Source organism: Tachysurus vachellii, chromosome 16 (assembly GCF_030014155.1).
Source record: "Tachysurus vachellii isolate PV-2020 chromosome 16, HZAU_Pvac_v1, whole genome shotgun sequence".
NCBI lineage: Eukaryota > Metazoa > Chordata > Actinopteri > Siluriformes > Bagridae > Tachysurus > Tachysurus vachellii.
Window position 1 is genome coordinate 7,934,012 of NC_083475.1, and position 19,171 is coordinate 7,953,182.

The window sequence follows — 19,171 nt, forward strand, 5'->3', positions numbered from 1 at the left end:
ATAGATTTTATACCAAGTGCTAAATATAACGTGATTTTTTTAAACAGAAGACGTTTGGTGGAAAATAACAACTAGAGCCGAAAGAGTCGACTCTTATTGGTGAGCTGAATCGATCACTGAAAAGAGTCGGAATTCACAGGACTAAAGTACAGTACGCGCCTCCTGATGATCCAGCTTTTAGTGTGAAACGAAACCAACGTAGGATGAACAAGGTTGCCAAATCCTAGTTTTCCCCACATTGTCTACAGTCTCTTATTATTTATTCCTACCCCACACACAGATACAGTAAACACGTCTTTTTACCCTTATTACAGTGCTCCATAGACTACTATGTGTTACTATGTGTATATCCTATTTTATTATATTAACATCTTTTGTTTTTAGGTGTGAATATGTTTGTTGTTACAATGTAGGACATAGAATTAAACAATACCATTTCAATACATCACATTTTTGGATATATATATATATATTTAATATTATTTAAATTATATATTATATATATATATAATTTGACAAAAAAAAAACCTGACTCTTGTAATAAATGAAAATCAATACTGATGTGGTTGAGGGTTTACTACTCATAGGGATACAAACACACACACACACACACACACACACACACACACACACACACACACACACAAAAGAGTCGAAATCAAAAATCTTTCCTCCTCCTGGTCATGAACAAGATATATATATATATTTAAATATAAAACACATTTTATTTTTATCATCAGAACATTAATGAAATCATATGTAATAAGAAAACAGTACACTTTCAGTTTAATACAGTTGTATTTATTATTCTGAAACCTGAGCAGACAGGATATATAATACCCAGGAATCCTGAGTCAAAAGGATTTGATTGATTTAAATGATTCAAATCATTTTGTGTGTGATTAAATGAATTCGATTCAGATTGAAATTCCACCTGACTGAAAACACTGAACTAAATGTTTAAGTACTGTAAGTAAAGCCCTTTTTGAAACCTGGGTGATAAACGTAAAACACAATTTGAGACCATGGCATCATTTTAAATGATCAAATATTTCTTCAAATGTTTCAATTTGTAAACATTTTGTAGTTAAGGGTAAGATCTGTCATGGAAATGCATAACGATATTAGATATTAGCATGAAGAGAGGAAAAAAAAAAAAACATTCCACAGAGACAGAGGCTTACGTTAATTAGTGAAAGATTAATCAACTCAGTGAAGATTAAAGTGAAGTAAATGTTAATAAAATGTGCACGACCTTCTTTAAAACCGTTTCATGTTGCTACCATCTACCTGCTTTACCTGCCTTGTGTTTCAAATATAGAAAGAAAAAGAATCTATCATTTAGCTCTTTCACAGCTTTCTTATCTTTGGGACTTTTTAAGTTTGTCATATCGTTGACTAGATGTTCATTGATATTTAATTTATCTAATACATTTTTAGTGACTTCCAGTTTGTCCTGAACAGACTTTCCAGTACTTAACTGTAAAAATAAAACTGTCTCCTCTTCGGGTCTTTTGTCACGTCTTTAGCAGATAATGCAGGAGTTGTCTTGTTTGGGTGGCTGAGACGTAGAAGATCTTGCGTATGAATACTGTGAAGAATATGATGTTGTAGAAGGTTGGGGTTGATATGTCGGAGTTACTCTAGGAACAGGCCTGGGGTTATATGTAGAAGTTGAAGGAGGAACAACCCGTCTGTTGACTGCAGAAGGGGTGTAATATGAGGATGCTGGCTGACTCTGTACATCACTGTATGTAATGAGATACTCAGGATAGATCTGATGCTTCTCAAACACTACGAATATGGAGGGGTTTTGGACGTCATTCACGCAGCTGTTGTAAAAGTTGGTGTCTCCTCCGTCTTTGGAGGGAGGGCGGGTGTAGCTGGAGTGGCCAGCAGTGTAGTCACCCACTAGGACACGGCAGACGAACATGCAGCGTGTTGTGGAGTCTCCGGTGTAGCCGTGTGAGTAGTTCGCATCTCTGGCAAAATAGCTCCCTGTAAACAAGAGCCGGGGTTTACCATACAACTATTTAAATAGTGGATGCTTTAAATGTTATTTTACCAACAATTTTAAGTTGTCAAATGAATATAATATAATAAAATTTAACATTTTATTTTAAAATAATCTGTTAAAAATATAATAAACATTCATTTAAAAATGCCATTATAAATAAAAAAATAAAATAAAATAAAATAAAATAAATAAATAAATAAATAAATAAATAAATAGGGGGCACGGTGGCTTAGTGGTTAGCACGTTCGCCTCACACCTCCAGGGTCGGGGTTCGATTCCCGCCTCCACCTTGTGTGTGTGGAGTTTGCATGTTCTCCCCGTGCCTCGGGGGTTTCCTCCGGGTACTCCGGTTTCCTCCCCCGGTCCAAAGACATGCATGGTAGGTTGATTGGCATCTCTGGAAAATTGTCCCTAGTGTGTGATTGCGTGCATGAATGAGTGTGTGTGTGTGCCCTGCGATGGGTTGGCACTCCGTCCAGGGTGTATCCTGCCTTGATGCCCGATGACGCCTGAGATAGGCACAGGCTCCCCGTGACCCGAGGTAGATCGGATAAGCGGTAGAAGATGAATGAATGAATGAATGAAAATAAATAAATAATATAAAAAAATATTCATTTGATGTGCTTTTCTATATTTAGGAAAATCTGCCCTTGCTCTCTCATAGATCATTTCAATTTAGCTCATAAAATTTGTCTATAAATAAAATAAAAACTGGTCATGCAATTCTGAAAAGCACTTAATTATTCCCATGGTCTAAACATAAGCACTGTGAATATTAGATTTTTTAAATGGTGTACAATGGCTCAGTATAATATTGGTATAGAGTAATTGTTTAGAAATCAATCTATGGTGTAACACCTTTCCCGTAGGCCGTGCCGTGAGTACCGCAGATTCTCCAGTCAAAATTATCGCGGCAGATGGCATTAATGTGATTGGAGTTCGTCCCATGGAACAGCTGTTTTTCTACAACGTTCTTCCCAGAGTTATTCTTTTTCATCTGATCCTTCTGCCTGTGAATACAGAACTATGATAAGTGCAATAATAAGAAGAAGAAGAAAAAGAAGACAGAAGTAGAAACTTATTTCACACAGAATCTTCTGCTTGTGTAAAATGAGTAAAGCACATGGTTTATATACACACCACTGAAACACTTCCCAAAGGCCTCGGTTTTGTATCCTCTCAATCTGCTGAATGCTAAAACCGTTCATGGTGGTTTTGAACAGACGCTCGATTGCGCTGTATTCATTCGAATCATTCTGCAGTTGCATTTTCTGTGAAAAGTTATTGACAAGATCATTACAGAGTAAACCATGCTAAAAAAAAAAATCAGACAGGTAGTTTTTACCTCAGGTTTGACTAAAACACATTTAATGCTAGTTAAATTCACTAATCCTTGTTCCATCCTTGTTAACCTTGCTTTGTTGAATGTAATCCGTGTCTCAAATGACACACTATACACTATGCACTTAAAAAGTTGAAGGAATTTTATAAAGGTTGTATCGTCTCAGAAGATTAGATTTGCGGTTGTGTGCATTCTGAGATGTGTTTCTTCTCACCACAGTTGTAAAGAGTGATTATCTGAGTTACTATATCATTCCTGGTTGCTCAAACTAATCTAGTTATTATGGGAGTTTGAGAGCTGGGTAATGAAATATGTTTAATTTCACAAGCTATTCAGACCCTACTGATGATGTCTGATGTCACAAGTTTAAGCTGATGTGTATGTAGATTTGCTTGCATAAAGCTACATTCGACTAAAATACGTAACTCATAATATACAACTTGGGATAAAAGGACTTGGGGGGAAAAAGGTTTTTCCTATTCTGGATCTCAGGACAGTCTTCTCAACCCTGACTAACATCAAATCAAAAAAGTCTGCTTGCAGCATGAACAATACACACAGCTACATGTCTTACTGTTGAATGAGATGGATTGTAATGTATACGTCAACTTGTGTCTCTCACTATCACTGAGACTCGAGTTCACCGTTCTGAGAAGATAAATATACATCACTCATCGCAATCACTAATAAAAAACGAACTAGGGCTGTGTCTCAATTAGCTGATCAGCTGATAAGGAAGTCAGCCATTGTAAGTGCTGTCTATCTCTCAGTCACAAAATCCTTTATGTGCATTGGCACATTTGCTCCATGAAATTCCATCATGAAATCCAGGGAGTATCGAAGCTCACCATGTTCCCTTACTGGAGGTTTGTCTCAGCCGTCTTTGTCTACAAATGTAAGCTCGGTATTGTTATTGTAGGCCTCAAATGATTCCGATTGTAGGTCTCAAGTGTTTAGCAATTAAAAACAACATACTTTAAACACGATGCATATTGTCGGGTTGTTGATGAAGGGCGGTGGTGATGGTCTACGTGGGTTTGGAGACATGTCATTTGAGTCATTAGTGTCCCAATGTGTAGTGGTGTCAGTGTCCTTGCCCCAATTTTTACACAATATACCGATTCACTACGTACAGTAGGGTGCAGGAGACCTGAATGAGACGTGACCCATATATTTTCCCTACTTTCTAGCTTGAATGCATGTAAATCAGAAAGGAAGTAATTCCATGTTCCTCTTTCTGAGGTAGGCCAAATACAGCATTAATTGCATTGCAGCACTTGTATCATTGTCAGCTCGGAAAACTTCGGAAAATGTGTTCAAGCACCTTATAACCGATCTCAGGTGTCAGCGCTTTGTTCCAGTGGCTTGGCAGCATTTTCATCTGACTGCTGGGAACTGGTTTGCTGAGAACAAAAACAACAACAAAGATACTTATGTGTTCAGTGTTTTATTCCAAACACTTTGAATCAGATAAGAAAACTAGCAAACCGCTTCCTTCTTACGTGGTTCTGCTTATTTCTGCATCTGCTGCTGACACGAATATGGGTCGACGCCTTACAAGCTTCTTGGTCATGTAACGCTTGTTAGTCTGTATCATATCTGAAGAAGCAAATAGATTGCTTTTTAATATAGATTTAATTAATCAACATAAAGTCATTAGACACTAATAATAATAATTACTACTTATGTTTGTATGTAAAGCAAAGCCATAGAATATTAAGGAATGATATCGTAGTACAACGCATGGCCAAAAAACAGGTCTGCTTGGACTTAAATATGCAAATATTTCAGAGACTATGATTGGATTTATGAATAGATTTTTCTTTTCCATGATTGTGTGCTGATCACTGATTACTGTCAACAGGAACTTACAAAATTGCTAAATTACCAAACAGCTGTGTAGCCAAAAGAAACTTAATATTAGCGTGTTCATGAGGTTAATCGAGAAAGAAAAAAAATGATTTCATCAACTAGGGAGTAATGAAAAAAGGACATGGGGTCCAGAGAATTCAGAGTTACCCTGTTCCAAAGTGCTGGGTGTGTCTGGGTAAGAAGCGCATGAAGGAAACGGAAATAAATCTTGTAATGTTGCATAGGGTTGTTGTAACAAAGCCACAGTGAATTTCACTAAAAGTAAAAATGAGGTGAAATATTATAGTGTGAATGTTTTTTTTTTGTTTGTTTGTTTTTTTGGCCAGGCAGAGTACACTTTTATTCTGTTAATGTCAACCTATTTAAAAATGTTAAGGATATAGAGTGATATGGTTATGTATAATAGTTTATTATCCTACTGTAATTTAAAATAAAAAACTTTTAGTAATATTAATTTGGGAATTAGTTGGTACCTTGGAAGCTGAGCGTGTACGTTTGCGAGCCAGCCGTGAACTCTATCTCTGCTTTGTTGTCCTGGGTAAACTTCTGCTCCAGCTCCTCGCTGGTGATGGAAGCTGTGTTGTGGCCTCCGCTCTGAACGACAAAGACGTGCTTCATGATGAAACACATACTACTAAACTACTACAGACAGTGATTCAGTGCTGCTCAGTACAACATACCATTATAATTAGAAGCAATGAACATTCTGCTAAGCTTATCTGATGAATTTCAGGATCATTTCTGCATCAAATCTCATTTTAGATGTCTTCAATTTAATTATAATGAACTTTCTAGACATATAGTTTTATCTCATTTGGCTCTTTTATGCCGCTGCTCCACTGTTCTCAGATGTTTTAATATACATCCATAGCCACACTCCATTGTTCCCTATTCATTGTACTTACTGATGCAGCATACTGGATCCAGTTACCAAACTCATCCTCCCAGTACCACACCCAACAGGTGGTGAGGATGTAGTTGGGTTGAATTACAGAGGACACGGTCGAGAGACGCCGCACCACGTCACACCCACGGGTCATTGTGTCAAAGCAGACTCCAGAGCTTTAACAGACAGGACATGAAGAAAACGTGTGCTAAATGATTACCAGGTCCAAGTTGGTACAGTATCATGAGCCATCAATCAAGTGTGAATATTATGTATCTGTACTGTGACAGTAGTAGTGTCTTAAATATCTAGTGCTTATTAGTTTGCGGTGAATTTGATAAAATCTGAAAAGGTTTTGGATAAGATGTGACCAATTCTAGACTACACTGGAAAAAAAATGTGAGTGCGTCTAAGCCACATTATTTACATTGGTAAGAAATGCTATGTCCATAAATATTGTTACATTAAACAGAGATTTATTATTTTGCAAGTTTATTACACTGAATTTTTTTATTTTACGTCATTCATATTGAGGTTTTTGAAAACAACCTGGGTATGCAAATGCAATAATAGCCTAACAGCCTAAACAACAGCCTAATAGTCAAGAAATAAATACAAAAAGCATTACATACAGTAGACAACACCCACAATACATACAGTAGATTGTACTGGTTCTTTCATTTCTTTGTATTTTTACCCGCACGGACCACTGTTATTAGGAACATCTCTACACCTGCTCTTTCACTCAACTATGCTGATCATGTGGCAGCATCTCAATGCATAAATCATGCAGATGAAGGTCAAGAGTTTAAGTTAATATTCACAACACAGAACCAAATGAGGAGACAAAAAGTGATCTCAGCACGACTGGCTGACTGAGCAGGTTTACAAGCTTGCTCGTGACAGTAGCAGCTATAAAAAAAAAACACATCTACATCGTATTTGTACAGTCTTCTTATTTTTAACACTTCACAGTATAAAGCTTGTATGTTACCTGTATGTTTTAGCTGGGTTACAGTAATCTTTCTCTATACCCTCGTTGTCAGGAAGAGCTACCCAGTTGAATCCCTCCTTCACCTCCCATTTATATGGCACCTTGGAGTGCTCTTTAAAACAATTATCTGCAAAACAAGCATTGTTTTATTCATTCGGTGAGGTTATCTTACATGAGTTTACAGACTTTATATCAGACATCCAGTGAAAAGTCATGATCGAAACTGTTCGGTTGAAAAAAATAAGAACGTAAAGGGTTGTAGTCGTACCTCCGTTCCTGCAATGTCCTTTGATAAAGTACATACAGATCTCTTTTTTCTCTGAGGAAACACAACAAAACAAATTTTCAGTACACTTCATGCTCTGGTGAATGTCCTGTTGGACTCTTTCTCTGGTGAATGTCCTGTTCGAGGTGTACTGTTGGAATTGATGTTTGGACTTTTACATTCATTTTCAAAAATAAAAATAAAACACTACACACGGAAGAAACAGGGAAAGTTTGGGACAGAATATTCTATATTTTGATATCAGTGTTGTTTCTATCACTTCCTCTGAACAGGAGTATGACTGTGAGGCTTTTAGCTTCTTATGGCATTAACATCATCCTTATCCAACACTCCACTCCAACAGGAAGAAAGAGTGAGCTTTGTGTTCTTTTGGATAAACTAGAATGGGAGGACTTAAAATAAAGAGTAAATTGCTGCATGTAAATATGGAAGCAATATACACTCTGTATTTTTCTTATTACTGATTCCTGCAGGTTTATAGATCTTCCTAATCGTCCAGGTTTGTTGTATCTTCAGCTTTAATCTGCTATAATAAAAAAAAAAAAAAAAAAGGTTTCATATTTTTGAATACAAATGGTCAATTTATATTTATCTTGGATGACAAACTCACTATATTATAGTTATAATAATAATTATAAGATTCATAATACAGAATGTCAGGAATAAATTAGATTAAAACCCAATTAAATAATAAGCTTAAAATATAAATATGTCATTTTATTATATACATCATGCAGTACGTGCGTCAATGTTCATCATTACAGTTATATTTTCTCCAATGCTATTGGTTTCTGCCCTTATGGACACAGTGTAGATAAACTTGACCTATCCAAGGAACTTAATAAGACCCTGCAATCTGGTAAGCATGCTGGAATTTACCTCTTTTGGACCTGGAGACTCCACTACCTGTAGCATTCGCATCGATGGATGGCCGTTTCTGCCGGTTGTCATTTCTAGCGGATCTCTTGCCGCTGTGCTCTTGAACATTTTGCGGTAACTTTGCTTTAGCCATTATCCTTAAGGTCTCGATGTTTGAGTAGGTAGTCTTCATAGATGCCATGAGCTCAGTGGGAACACCTCGGTCCTGCAGCGTTTTCAGAGGATGGGGTTCATAGAAATCGTGTGCTCGTGAACACTGGCACTGCCCTCTCAGGTACTTTTCGCAAATATGCAGCCGTTTGCAGTTCTCACCGTCCCCACATCTCCCGTACAGTCCCGAGCCGTTGTTGTAAGAATGACAGACCTTTCAGGGTCAGAAATAAAAATACTAGTAGTACTAGAAGTAGTAGTAGAGTGGCTTACTCTGTCATCAACAGGTAAAAGTAAAACTTTATTTATGGTTTTAAAAAGGTAGATGAGAGCTACAACCTAAACATATTTGGAAGGCTTTCTGTTATACAAGTCAGTTCTGGAAGAAAATTACTGTAGTTAGCTTTAGCCTATGCCAAACAACAGCCTGTACAGGTCAATGGGACCTTTTTAACAAAAAATAAATAAAAAAGAATGTACATGCAGGGCAACATGATTTACAGTAAGACAGACAGACTTTTATTTAGCATGAGAAACTAACATTTTATCATTTATGCTCGCAATGAGAAGATTTTGCACAGACTAAGCTTTGAACTTCTGAATAAACGTTTGTCAACACTACAGCGACTAAACCTCAAAGATCTGCTGCTGGAAAATATAGAAAACGCTAGCAACAAAGACCTCAAAGCAGAGCGTTGGATATTATTACCATACTTCAGTTGTTTTCAATAAATTGCTTTACAAAATAATACAACTGTGGACACATGAATGGATGAAGAAAAACATTTTAATGGATTCCTTCATTTTGCTAAAATGTGAGCTAACTATAATTGTAAATATTTGAGAGCTGAGGTAAGATTCAGAGCTAGATGCTACTAGTTGATGAGGTAAAATAAAGAGCCACACACACTTGAGCTTAAACTCTGCTGGTTGGCTTAAGAGTGTGTCAGCACTACAAACAAAATGGCATATTATCAAGTGAAGGTATCTTGAATATAGTCTGACTATAATTAAAAAAGACTGAAGAAACCAAGTATAAGGTTATTAAACCTATTTCTAGACATTTATGCTAATGTAAATCTGGCTTCTTGATAGAAATAAATACTAAAATGAGCTGAACTATCTTTTTCTTTTTATACTTGATAAGATTATATTTAATTCACTGTTATCTCAGTCACAAAAATGAACACAAAATAAAAAAGTAGCTTGCAGTTTTTCTAAATTATTAGATTTTTTTTTTCTTGCAAATTTGCACAAGATGCGTTGTGTAACTTCATCACAATACTCATACAGCCAAAACCTCATTAATGTCTCTGGAACATGAGTACAGCTATCACCTAAAGTTTACTTGCAATGTCGCCAATTCAAGTAATTTTCTGTTTGAATAAAAACCCCCACAAAAAACCAAACCATAATTCTGGAAGAACTGCTAAAAGAAAATACTTGATAAATGTATTCATGTACTCATTTGTACTGACTACAGTCGCAGTTTATTGCCTCTAACCTCTCCCTAAAATCGTTCTGATATTTCAAGCTCTTTTTATTTATTATTTTTTAATTCATCTTTTAATTAATATGCATATTTTCTATAACACGTCTGGGCTGTTGTTAGATAGACTACTTCTATCAGCAGAAGCCGTGAACTAAACTCGACTTGAAGGAACAGAAGTTGTTAATTACAGTGAAATGAATAACTTAAGTGTAGTTGTTAGCAAAAATCAACTTCATCCTACATAACCACATTCATATTCACCGTTTGTTTCACAACAAATGACCTCAACAAATGACCTAATTTTCAAAAGTCAAGTTTGCTTCAGGGGGCGCGGTGGCTTAGTGGTTAGCACGTTCGCCTCACACCTCCAGGGTCGGGGTTCGATTTCCGCCTCCGCCTTGTGTGTGTGGAGTTTGCATGTTCTCCCCGTGCCTCGGGGGGTTCCTCCGGGTACTCCAGTTTCCCCCCCCGGTCCAAAGACATGCATGGTAGGTTGATTGGCATCTCTGGAAAATTGTCCCTAGTGTGTGATTGCGTGAGTGAATGAGAGTGTGTGTGTGCCCTGCGATGGGTTGGCACTCCGTCCAGGGTGTATCCTGCCTTGATGCCCGATGACGCCTGAGATAGGCACAGGCAGTTCGGATAAGCGGTAGAAGATGAATGAATGAATGAATGAAGTTTGCTTCAAGATCAAATGGCTTCAACATTGCAGAATGATACTATAAACTGCCCACTAGGAGTAAAACAAAATAGAATTTTTCTTACTGGAGGTAGGATGCTGTTGTCACTCTGGAGCAGTAAGATACAGAGCTCTCTCCTGTCCAGCTGATCCAGGCCATGATTCTTAAGGACTTTAGCATTTTGCGCCGTCTGTAGGTCATGACTAAAACGGCATCCTCGCCTACAGGGGGGGAAAAATCGTTTTCAGAGAAGACAAACAATAACTGGAATATGTATTTCAAACAGCTAGAATGCTGATTTAATCAGGGCTGTGGTCTGTAAAACTCAACCAAAAATTCAACAACAAAAAACCCCAAAACATTTACAGTCGTATGCAAAAGTATTATATTAGCATGTTAGCTAAAATTTAGACCAGACGTTACATCAGAATCAGAATCAGAATCAGACACACACAAGGAATTTGGTTCCAGCTGTCTGTGACTCTCAAAAGTACAGGCATAAATAACACTATACTATACACATAAGACAGCTCAGTCAAGGACAGGGTTTGAGTCACTCAGCACCTGATATAACCAGGTCTGAAATACAAAACTACTGAAAAACTTACCAACACAATGTTTAGTCAACTGGATTACAAAAGAAAAATCCTGGCTTTCTTATCATTCACTAGCACTAGCACCCAAATTAGAGTACAAATAAATGTCTCTCTCTTCTTTAAAACATTCTGACTGTGTCTCATTTTTTAAAGCTCTTGGCTGTCACCAAGTAGTATAGCAGTAAACTCCAGCTCCACCCTTGTATGTTTGATAGCAGCATATTGGTGGAGATTGTGTTATGGCAAGGAAAAGCACAATTAGTAGTACAGTGCAAGTCTGACGTAAGGCAGACAAGCTAAAATAGGGGACCAGTTTCAGCAATAATCACAAGCTACACTTAATGACCAAAGGTTTATTTACCATAACACTCGTATGTACTTGTGTTAATATCACCAGATCTCCAAATGTAGTTACCCTTTCCTGTAATAATAAACTCCTCTCTTCTGGGGAAGCTTTCCATTAGATTTTCAACCATGGCTATTTGAGATATTTAGTCATTAGAAAGTCACTGATGGTGTAAGAGTGAGGACATCTGGGGTTCAGTCTGTGTTCCAGTTCATCCCAAAGGTGTTCAGTGGGGTTGAGTCAGAGTCAGGGCTCAGTGCAGGACACTCGAGTTCTTCCACTCCAACGTTAACACATCATGTCTTCATGGAGCTCAGGGGCTTTGTGCACAGGGGCATCGTCGTGCTGGAACAGTGACTGAGTCTCTTAGGTACAGTGAAGGGAAACTGTAATGTTACAGTAAACAAAGACTTTCTAGACAAGTGTCTGCTGACTTTCGTTCTGACTTTCGAGAAGGAAGATTGCAGAGGCTTATGTATGGGTGTGTACATGTCAAATTATTTCAGCATACCGTTTGGCCATGAGGTGTATTACATAAAGTGTGTAACCAAGTCAACTGTGTACAATGCAGGAGGAAAAAGGCAACTGTATGAAGTGTTTATGTCAAAAACTACACGTCACTTTGGTAGTTTGTCGAAGGCACCAAGGCTAAGATAAGGATGACAAGGATGAGCCCTACATAATAAAAGTTTCACCAAACTTGTGGAAATATTTTTCTCCTATAGGACTGTTTAGAAAACAAACAAAAAATAAAAGAGGGCAAATTATCTTAAGATTTCTTTAGTTTTCCTGTTATACACTATATAAATACAAGATAAGCAACATGTTTTTAACCTTCAAATTAACTTTGAATTGTTGTTTTGATGCATGACACATTATTAGTTTAGTGCAGTGATAGTTTTGACAGTAAGATCATACTTTCTAATCAGTGTTGTCTTCACCATCTTATAGAACCCTATGCCTCTCATAGACATGGCACAGTTTACTGAGCCGACATGGCACAGTTTACTGAGCCGGCATGGCACAGTTTACTGAGCCGACATGGCACAGTTTACATGGCACAGTTTACTAAGCCGACATGGCACAGTTTACTAAGCTGACATGGCACAGTTTACTGAGCCAACATGGCACAGTTTACATGGCACAGTTTACTAAGCCGACATGGCACAGTTTACTAAGCAGACATGGCACAGTTTACTGAGCTGACATGGCACAGTTTACTGAGCTGACATGGCACAGTTTACTAAGCAGACATGGCACAGTTTACTGAGCTGACATGGCACAGTTTACTAAGCCGACATGGCACAGTTTACTAAACCGACATGGCACAGTTTACTAAGCCGACATGGCACAGTTTACTAAGCCGACATGGCACAGTTTACTAAGCCGACAATGCACAGTTTACTAAGCCGACATGGCACAGTTTACTAAGCCGACATGGCACAGTTTACTAAGCTGACATGGCACAGTTTACTAAGCCGACATGGCACAGTTTACTAAGCCGACAATGCACAGTTTATTAAGCCGACATGGCACAGTTTACTAAGCTGACAATGCACAGTTTACTAAGCTGATATGGCACAGTTTACTAAGCTGATATGGCACAGTTTACTAAGCCGACATGGCACAGTTTACTAAGCCGACATGGCACAGTTTACTAAGCTGACAATGCACAGTTTACTAAGCTGACATGGCACAGTTTACTAAGCTGACATGGCACAGTTTACTAAGCCGACATGGCACAGTTTACTAAGCCGACAATGCACAGTTTATTAAGCCGACATGGCACAGTTTACTAAGCTGACAATGCACAGTTTACTAAGCTGATATGGCACAGTTTACTAAGCTGATATGGCACAGTTTACTAAGCCGACATGGCACAGTTTACTAAGCCGACATGGCACAGTTTACTAAGCTGACAATGCACAGTTTACTAAGCTGACATGGCACAGTTTACTAAGCCGACATGGCACAGTTTACTAAGCTGACATGGCACAGTTTACTAAGCCGACATGGCACAGTTTACTAAGCTGACATGGCACAGTTTACTAAGCCGACATGGCACAGTTTACTAAGCCGACAATGCACAGTTTACTAAGCTGACATGGCACAGTTTACTAAGCCGACATGGCACAGTTTACTAAGCCGACATGGCACAGTTTACTAAGCTGACAATGCACAGTTTACTAAGCCGACATGGCACAGTTTACTAAGCCGACATGGCACAGTTTACTAAGCCGACATGGCACAGTTTACTAAGCTGACATGGCACAGTTTACTAAGCCGACATGGCACAGTTTACTAAGCTGACATGGCACAGTTTACTAAGCTGACATGGCACAGTTTACTGAGGACAGCCTGCCCTGCTGCTTACCTTCCTCTTCCGTACTGACAGTCACCGAATAAGAAAAACTTGCACAGGTGTAAATTCATGCATCCGTTGCAGTCCTTCGCCCTGCACAGCTTTACTCCGGTTTTAGCTATGATTGTTTTCTGTCCGTTTATCAAAACCGTAACGAGAGATTCGTTTCCTTCTAGAACTCGGTCGAGGAAGACGCTGTTACACCAGTTACCACTTAGTCCGCTTCTAAATTCAGATACCAAGTCGTCATAAAGCATAGAGCCATTATTCTCACATATCTGCTTCATTATAGACGCCATCACTGTGGACATAGTGTCAGCACCAGGTGGAAACTTCTTCTTCCTCCTTTTCCTCTTCTTCTTCTTCCTCCTTTTCCTCTTCTTCTTCTTCCTTCTCTTCTTCTTCTGTTATTCTTCTTCTTGCTCTTCTTCCTCCTCCTCTTACTCCTTATCTTCTTCCTCCTTTTCTTCTTCTTCTTCTTCTTCTTCTTCTTCTTATTATTATTATTATTATTATTATTATTATTATTATTATTATTCTTATTCTTATTATTATTCGTTCTCTCCTTCTCCAGAACGGACAGAAGTCAGTACTGATACAGTATGTTTACTTTCCTGACCTCATCATCTGACGATTGGAAAACGAAACCTAACATTGCGACTGTTGCCATGTTGGAGAAAAAGCCCCATGTTCAGCTAGAATGTTTTTTTAAGTTGATTAGTAGTGCTAACAAATAAATAAAATAAACAATTTTAATAAACAATTTTAATGATGTTTTCTAACTTACATATTACACATTATAACCTTTATGTTTATATGGTTGACTTTAACACATAAACAACTTTAAAGTTTAACACATTTTCATTCATTTCTTTAGCTTTTTTTACATAAACATTTAAAACACTCCTTTTGCTATATTTATTTATCAACTATTATTACAATGCGTTCACGTTCACTACCAAAAGTAAGCAGAAGAGGGCACTAACGACCTGAATAATCGTTCTGAATTAGTTCACACAATGATTATGACTACATTAAAATGTACCTGAGTCATACAAGCACACATTCTCAATTTTCTGTAGTCAATCTGAGAACGAATAAGAATGTTTAATTTCTGACATAAGCACCGCCTGACACTGCCAGAAGGTCATGAGTTCGAATCCAACGTCCGCTAAGCTGCCACTGCTAAGCCTCTGAGCAAGGCCCTTAACCCTCAATTGCTTAGGTGTATAAATGTAAATAAAATACTGTAAGTCACTCTGGATAAGGGTGACTGCTAAATGCCAGAAATGTAAATGAAAAGACAGAGGTTCAGGACAGTTTGGTAATCTCCTGGTGTCTCTTCCAATAGAATTGAAAAAAGTAGCACTTTATATTTTCCACCTTCAAAATGTATTAGCAAGACATTTATATACAACAATTGCCTTCTAAGAAGTTTCCTCAAGGGCTAACTCTTTTTTCCCGGGGTTGTATCTCAGGTTTGTATCTGGAACCACAGCTTGTCCAAAGAAATAAACCATAGAGCCACATTAGAGATGGGGTCTTTGTCTCTCATACCTCTACAACAACACACACACGGGTCTTTGTCTCTCATACCTCTACAACAACAACACACACACGTGTCTTTGTCTCTCATACCTCTACAACAACAACACACACACGGGTCTTTGTCTCTCACAACAACACACACACACACGGGTCTTTGTCTCTCACAACAACAACACACACACACGGGTCTTTGTCTCTCACAACAACAACACACACACGGGTCTTTGTCTCTCACAACAACAACACACACACACGGGTCTTTGTCTTTCACAACAAAAACACACACGGGCAGTGCTGTATAAAGTACTAGAAAGCAATACTTGAGTAAAAGTACAAGTATGGTACTAGAAAAAGACTTTGGTAGAAGTGAAAGTCACCTTTTAGAATATTACTCAAGTAAAAGTCTTAAAGTATCTGATATTTACTGTACTTAAGTATCAAAAGTAATTTTCTGATATTTAATGTACTTAAGTATTTGAAGTAAAAGTAAAAAGTAAAATTTCAGTGATTTTCAGTAGGCATAAGAGCAGGGACGGTTCTAGGGTTTCATCTTTAGGGGGTTTTATCCCTCAGTGAGAATTTAAAACAAGAAGAGTTTTATATTATATATTATATGACTACATAGTAAGCCAAAAGTTATGGTATTATTTAATGGCAAAAGTGGACACCAAAATTTTATGCATGATGTAATGATGCCAGTCTTGAATCAGATACAAACAGTGTGTCTAATGAATGCAGTTCATTAATAAAATAAACATTCACAAGACAAAGACCAAATCAATAAATGTTATTTTTATTTAGTATTGATATTGGATTAATATTTTGTTTGTGCTATCAACTCTGGTAATAAGAATAGTGGTTGCTTTTGGTTGCCGCCGTTATCGATAAATGCCTCCAGCTCTGACTGCGCGTGCACGCTGCGCGTGTCTGTGCTTCTCCATAGAGCGTGCGGACGTGCAGCGATTCGTGCGGACGTGCGCAATGCAATCTAGGAGCAGTGATTCGCCAAACCTCCCTTATTGCAGTCACACACATTTCGTCTGATTTTATTTTGTAGTAACGAGTAACGAAGATGCTTATTGGAAATATAACGGAGTAAAACATTTTATCTAGGAAATGTAGTGGAGTAAAAGTGAAAGTTGACGTAAATTTAAATAGCGAAGTAAAGTACAGATGTGAAATTTCTACTTAAGTACAGTAACGAAGTATTTTTACTTCGTTACATTACAACACTGCACACGGGTCTTTGTCTCTCACAACAACAACACACATACACGGGTCTTTGTCTCTCACAACAACAACACACACACACACACACACACAGGTCTTTGTCTCTCACAACAACAACACACACACACGGGTCTTTGTCTCTCACAACAACAACACACACACGGGTCTTTGTCTCTCACAACAACAACACACATACACGGGTCTTTGTCTCTCACAACAACAACAACACACACACGGGTCTTTGTCTCTCACAACAACAACACACACACACGGGTCTTTGTCTCTCACAACAACAACAACACACACACGGGTCTTTGTCTCTCACAACAACAACAACACATACACGGGTCTTTGTCTCTCACAACAACAACAACACACACACGGGTCTTTGTCTCTCACAACAACAACACACACACACACACACACACACACACACAGGTCTTTGTCTCTCACAACGACAACACACACACACGGGTATTTGTCTCTCACAACAACAACACACACGGGTCATTGTCTCTTACAACAACAACACACACACGGGTCTTTGTCTCTTACAACAACAACAACACACAGGTCTTTGTCTCTCACAACAACAACACACACACGGGTCTTTGTCTCTCACAACAACAACACACACACACTGGTCTTTGTCTCTCACAACAACACACACATGGGTCTTTGTCTCTCACAACAACAACACACACACACGGGTCTTTGTCTTTCACAACAACCACAACACACACAGGTATTTGTCTCTCACAACAACAACAACAACAACAACACACACACACACACAGGTCTTTGTCTCTCACAACAACAACAACAACACACGCACGGGTTTTTGTCTCTTACAACAACAACAACACACGCACAGGTTTTTGTCTCTTACAACAACAACAACAACAACACACGGGACTTTGTCTCTCACAACAACGACACACACACGGGTCTTTGTCTCTCATACCTCTACAACAACAACAACAACCGAGCACAACACACACATCAACTGTATGGACTGCACAGACCTACACTAAATACAAACACTTCTAATATATATCCATCAAACTGTTTACATGCTGTTTTGCACACTGTTTTTGCTCTTTGCACATGCTGACTTACATTTCAGTTGTTTGCTGTTTTGCACAATACTTTACAATACCTCAGGGACCTGCTGCTGTAACACTGTGTTCATTCCAGTATTTCTGCACACGCAATATTACTTGAATATACAGTATTTACACTGAACATACAGTATTTACACTGAACATACAGTGTTTACACTGAACATACAGTGTTTACACTGAACATACAGTATTTACACTGGTGCTGTTTCTGTTTATTGTCTTTTGTGTATTGTCTTGTATTTTTTCTTTGCTCTGTTTTTTGTAATGCACTGTCTTAATGTCTTTTGTCCTGCACTGTCTTTCTGTCCTCTTGTCTTTTGTCCTGCACTGTCTTTTTGTCTTGTTTGTCTTGTCCTGCACTGTCTTGTCTGTCTTGTTTATCTTTTGTCCTGCACTGTCTTGTCTGTCTTGTCCTGCACTGTTTACACCAGGTTGCACAGATACACTTTATGTATCTAGGACTAACTTACAGTACTAAGTCCTTATAGCTCTGTCTTTGTGTTATGTAGCACCATGGATCCTGGAGACACGTCGTCTCATGTCACTGTGTACTGTGACAGCTATATATGGCTGTAATGACAATAAAAGCTTCTTGAACTTGACTTGACAACAACATTAAATAAAATATTACGTCCTTAGACAAAGCTTTTGGTCCACAATTATTTAGTCATTGCTTGATGTTGTCACAATAAAATCATCATTTTCCACCATAAAGGTCCTTCCTCATTTACTAAAGAAAAGGGAAATAAACAAGTTATTGTGGGTAATTTCTTCTGTTATATGGTATCATTACCTTTATTTATGGCACCATCAGAGATGAAAAAAATCATGAATCAAAAGGTTTATTTAGCAAATTGAAATAATGGTATTATCATGAAATATCTGATACTGTTAATATTAAATGTGTAGCGTTGAAATAAAAATATTCTCAAACTCATTGCCCCAGCAACACCATGCTGCCACCTTTGGGCCCTGGAGCCAGGCCCTTAACACTTGTTGCACACTGTGCTTTGACCCCAACTTCCTAACAAGATGGGATATGTGAAAAGAAGAATTTCTCTGTGCAGTAATATGTGAGATGACAAATAAACTCTAATCTTAACTATATCTCAATACTACCTAATTATAAGTAAGTTTAGTTGTTTGGAGTGTTTTCCATTATCATTCACCTCCTCCTCGTCCTTCTTCTTCTTCTTCTTCTTCTTCTTCTTCTTCTTCTTCTTCTTCTTCTTCTTCTTCTTCTTATTATTATTATTAATGCATTTATTACATCCCATGAACATGTCAGTATAGTAATAATTGCACATGCATCATTGCAACATTTGTTTAAATCATTGTAGCACCTCTGTAAATCCTCGGGAGCTGAA

General features: G+C 38.0%; 1 protein-coding gene across 1 annotated transcript; it reads right to left on the reverse strand.

Moving 5' to 3' along the window:
• Positions 1–785: 785 nt before the first annotated feature.
• On the reverse strand, positions 786–14,452 carry LOC132859184 (protein mono-ADP-ribosyltransferase PARP12-like). Its single transcript, XM_060889841.1, has 12 exons — positions 13,915–14,452; positions 10,684–10,819; positions 8,277–8,640; positions 7,380–7,430; positions 7,112–7,238; positions 6,137–6,293; positions 5,705–5,825; positions 4,862–4,958; positions 4,684–4,762; positions 3,158–3,288; positions 2,876–3,027; positions 786–1,998 (listed from the first exon to the last, which is right to left on the reverse strand). The coding sequence occupies exons 1-12, from the start codon at positions 14,211–14,213 to the stop codon at positions 1,526–1,528; spliced, it is 2,187 nt and encodes a 728-aa protein (XP_060745824.1). The 5' UTR covers positions 14,214–14,452; the 3' UTR covers positions 786–1,525.
• Between the last annotated feature and the right edge of the window lie 4,719 nt (positions 14,453–19,171).

Excerpts from the sequence above, each read along its gene's own strand:
- LOC132859184 (XM_060889841.1), bottom strand. The coding sequence starts at position 14,213 with ATGTCCACAGTGATGGCGTCTATAATGAAGCAGATATGTGAGAATAAT. Across the intron at positions 7,431-8,276 it reads AGTCTCCAGGTCCAAAAGAG|AGAAAAAAGAGATCTGTATG; the intron begins GTAAATTCCAGC and ends GTGTTTCCTCAG. Across the intron at positions 6,294-7,111 it reads AACCCAGCTAAAACATACAG|CTCTGGAGTCTGCTTTGACA; the intron begins GTAACATACAAG and ends TGTCTGTTAAAG.